This window comes from Cicer arietinum, chromosome 7 (assembly GCF_000331145.2).
Source record: "Cicer arietinum cultivar CDC Frontier isolate Library 1 chromosome 7, Cicar.CDCFrontier_v2.0, whole genome shotgun sequence".
Lineage (NCBI taxonomy): Eukaryota > Viridiplantae > Streptophyta > Magnoliopsida > Fabales > Fabaceae > Cicer > Cicer arietinum.
In genome coordinates, this window is record NC_021166.2 from 4,545,568 (window position 1) to 4,547,825 (window position 2,258).

Here is a 2,258-nt window from a genome sequence, read left to right on the forward strand (position 1 = left end):
TAAAAATTTGAAGTACAACACAGTTAAGCTACATAAATTGAATAAGGTCATGTATTTAGGTCCCCATAAGGCCACAAGATTGGAAATTAAAAGCTAATGGGGTTCCCAACAAGTCCACGACATATAATTAAACATTGAAACCCTGATAAACAAATATAGTCGAGTATGTCAGTTGATGCAATAAGCTCAAGCTCACAAATTTGATGTCATCGTGTAAATGCAAGAAAGCCCCCATAAATAGAGAATATACAAGAACCAACTCAGTTAAAAAAGACAAACCATACAAGAGTTAAGTAACAAACGAGATTATCTGAAAATGAAAGCATCTGATGCTTGAATCAATTGCAAAATCCATCTAACTGCTTAAGAATCACAAAATACACAGAGCACCTTCGATGAAGACAAATGTTAAGAAAAAATCAAACTTTCAAGTATCTTCAGGATAACAAAGTTTATGAAAGGAAATACGTACAACCCATGCATCTAGCAAAGCTTATTCTACATTATATATCTGCTGAAACTTAAAGAACGTATCTTCCGAACTGCTCAGACACCTACTCACCAAACTCTTGGCTGTTCCGTACATTCTTCAGTATCATTCAACGTCTTCGACTATGCCTCCTCTTTCTCCTGCTTCTTTTATCATCAGAATCAGAGTCTGAACCAGAATCTGAATCAGATGATTCTGACGATGTACTGTACCTCCTGCTTTTTCCTTTCTTCTTCTTCTGCTGCTTCTGCTTCTTCTTCCTCCGCCTCCTTTCTTCCTCTGAATCAGATGATGAGCTGGAACTTTCAGAAGAATAATCCGATCCAGTAACAGACGACGACCCACTTCCACTATCAGTCTCAAACACCGAATCCTCACTATCACTACCAGAATCAGAGGCAGCTTGATGTTTCCTCTTGGCCTTTTTGGAACTCACTTTAGCCTTTTCATCCTTAGCCTCACGATGATCATCATCTAAATCATAACTCACAGACACATCCGGCCTCAATTTAGGGTTTTTAAGTTGCTGTGTCCGAGACGGTCTCGAAATATAAACCCGCTCATTCTTGCATTCATACGTCCAGTGACCACTCTGGAAACACTTTTGACACTGCGCAGTGCCACCGATGGTTGACATAGTCGGTTTGAGTTCCTTCCTTTCACCCAATTTAACAGCTTTCTCAGTACTCATCAAATACATCTGCCTCTTAGCTTCCCTTTTCTCCTGCCATCTGCTAGGACCTTCTTCCTTCTGACCATAAGCATTGACATTTCGGGCAGCAGCAGTAGCTGCCCTTTCGGCCTGAGCACGACTGAGACCTTTGGCAGCACTCAATGCTGCAGCCTTGATTCTATCAGCTGCAACCTGCGCTTTCTCTTCCTTCTTACTTGACATTTTCTATTTCAAATCTGTTACGCAATATCAGAATCACGGTGCGGAGTGAAAACTATTCTGCAATAATACAAAACACAGATATAAAATACTACAAAACTGAACAATAGTATACAAATTGGACATTCAATTGAAAACCCCGTAGGGACAAGGAAATTAAGATGAGTTTTCAGTTTTCAATAATCAGTTATCATATTAGATCTGATCCACTATTTGATTAGCGATACAACTGATAAACCTAACAAGAGAACACAAAACATGGCATGAATCGCGACGCTTTTGCTCGTAATGGCGGAATTGAGGTGTGGAATGGAGCTCTGATCGGCTGCAACGCAATTCAATGGTGCGTTGCCATTTGCAACTACCGTGGCCACAAATCGAGTGCGCTACAGGGGTGCAAGAGGAGAGGGGAAGGAAAATACGAAGAGAGAAAAGAAAAAGGAAAACCTGGATCGGATGAATTTGTCGGTGATTGTGGCGGAAGACGACCAACTCCGGTTGCGACACCAACTTTTTGTTTCTGGTAAAAGGCCAAATCCGCAGCGGCTGCACTTCCCCGCTGAGATTTGTTGTTTTAGCCTTTTAGGGTTTTAATCGCTCAAATGTGTTTAATTTTGTCTTTACTGAATCATACGCCTTATAACAAAATAACAAATAAAGATATTAAAATACATATTTTTCATCTTTAAATTTATTCTAACTTCGGCTAAAAGTATTTAGTTTTTTTATCCATAAGTCTTTACGTCGTCATCCATTGATATAAAAAATTTAATAGTTCAGTTAAAAAAATTATGTGATTGTTACCATGTAACATATGCATAATAGTAAGATTGTAAATTAAAAAAATTAAAAAATTCAAATTGTTCCAACTTAAAA

The 2,258-nt window shown here is 38.6% G+C and overlaps 1 protein-coding gene across 1 annotated transcript; it reads right to left on the bottom strand.

Annotated features, from left to right (window-relative positions):
- Positions 1–238: 238 nt before the first annotated feature.
- On the bottom strand, positions 239–2,011 carry LOC101506229 (uncharacterized). The gene is made up of 2 exons (XM_004508101.4): positions 1,830–2,011; positions 239–1,442 (listed from the first exon to the last, which is right to left on the bottom strand). Exon 2 carries the CDS (start codon positions 1,383–1,385, stop codon positions 600–602), a length of 786 nt encoding a protein of 261 aa, XP_004508158.1. The 5' UTR covers positions 1,386–1,442; positions 1,830–2,011; the 3' UTR covers positions 239–599.
- Positions 2,012–2,258: the final 247 nt, after the last annotated feature.

Coding starts and splice junctions, on each gene's coding strand:
- LOC101506229 (XM_004508101.4), bottom strand. CDS start 1,385: ATGTCAAGTAAGAAGGAAGAGAAAGCGCAGGTTGCAGCTGATAGAATC.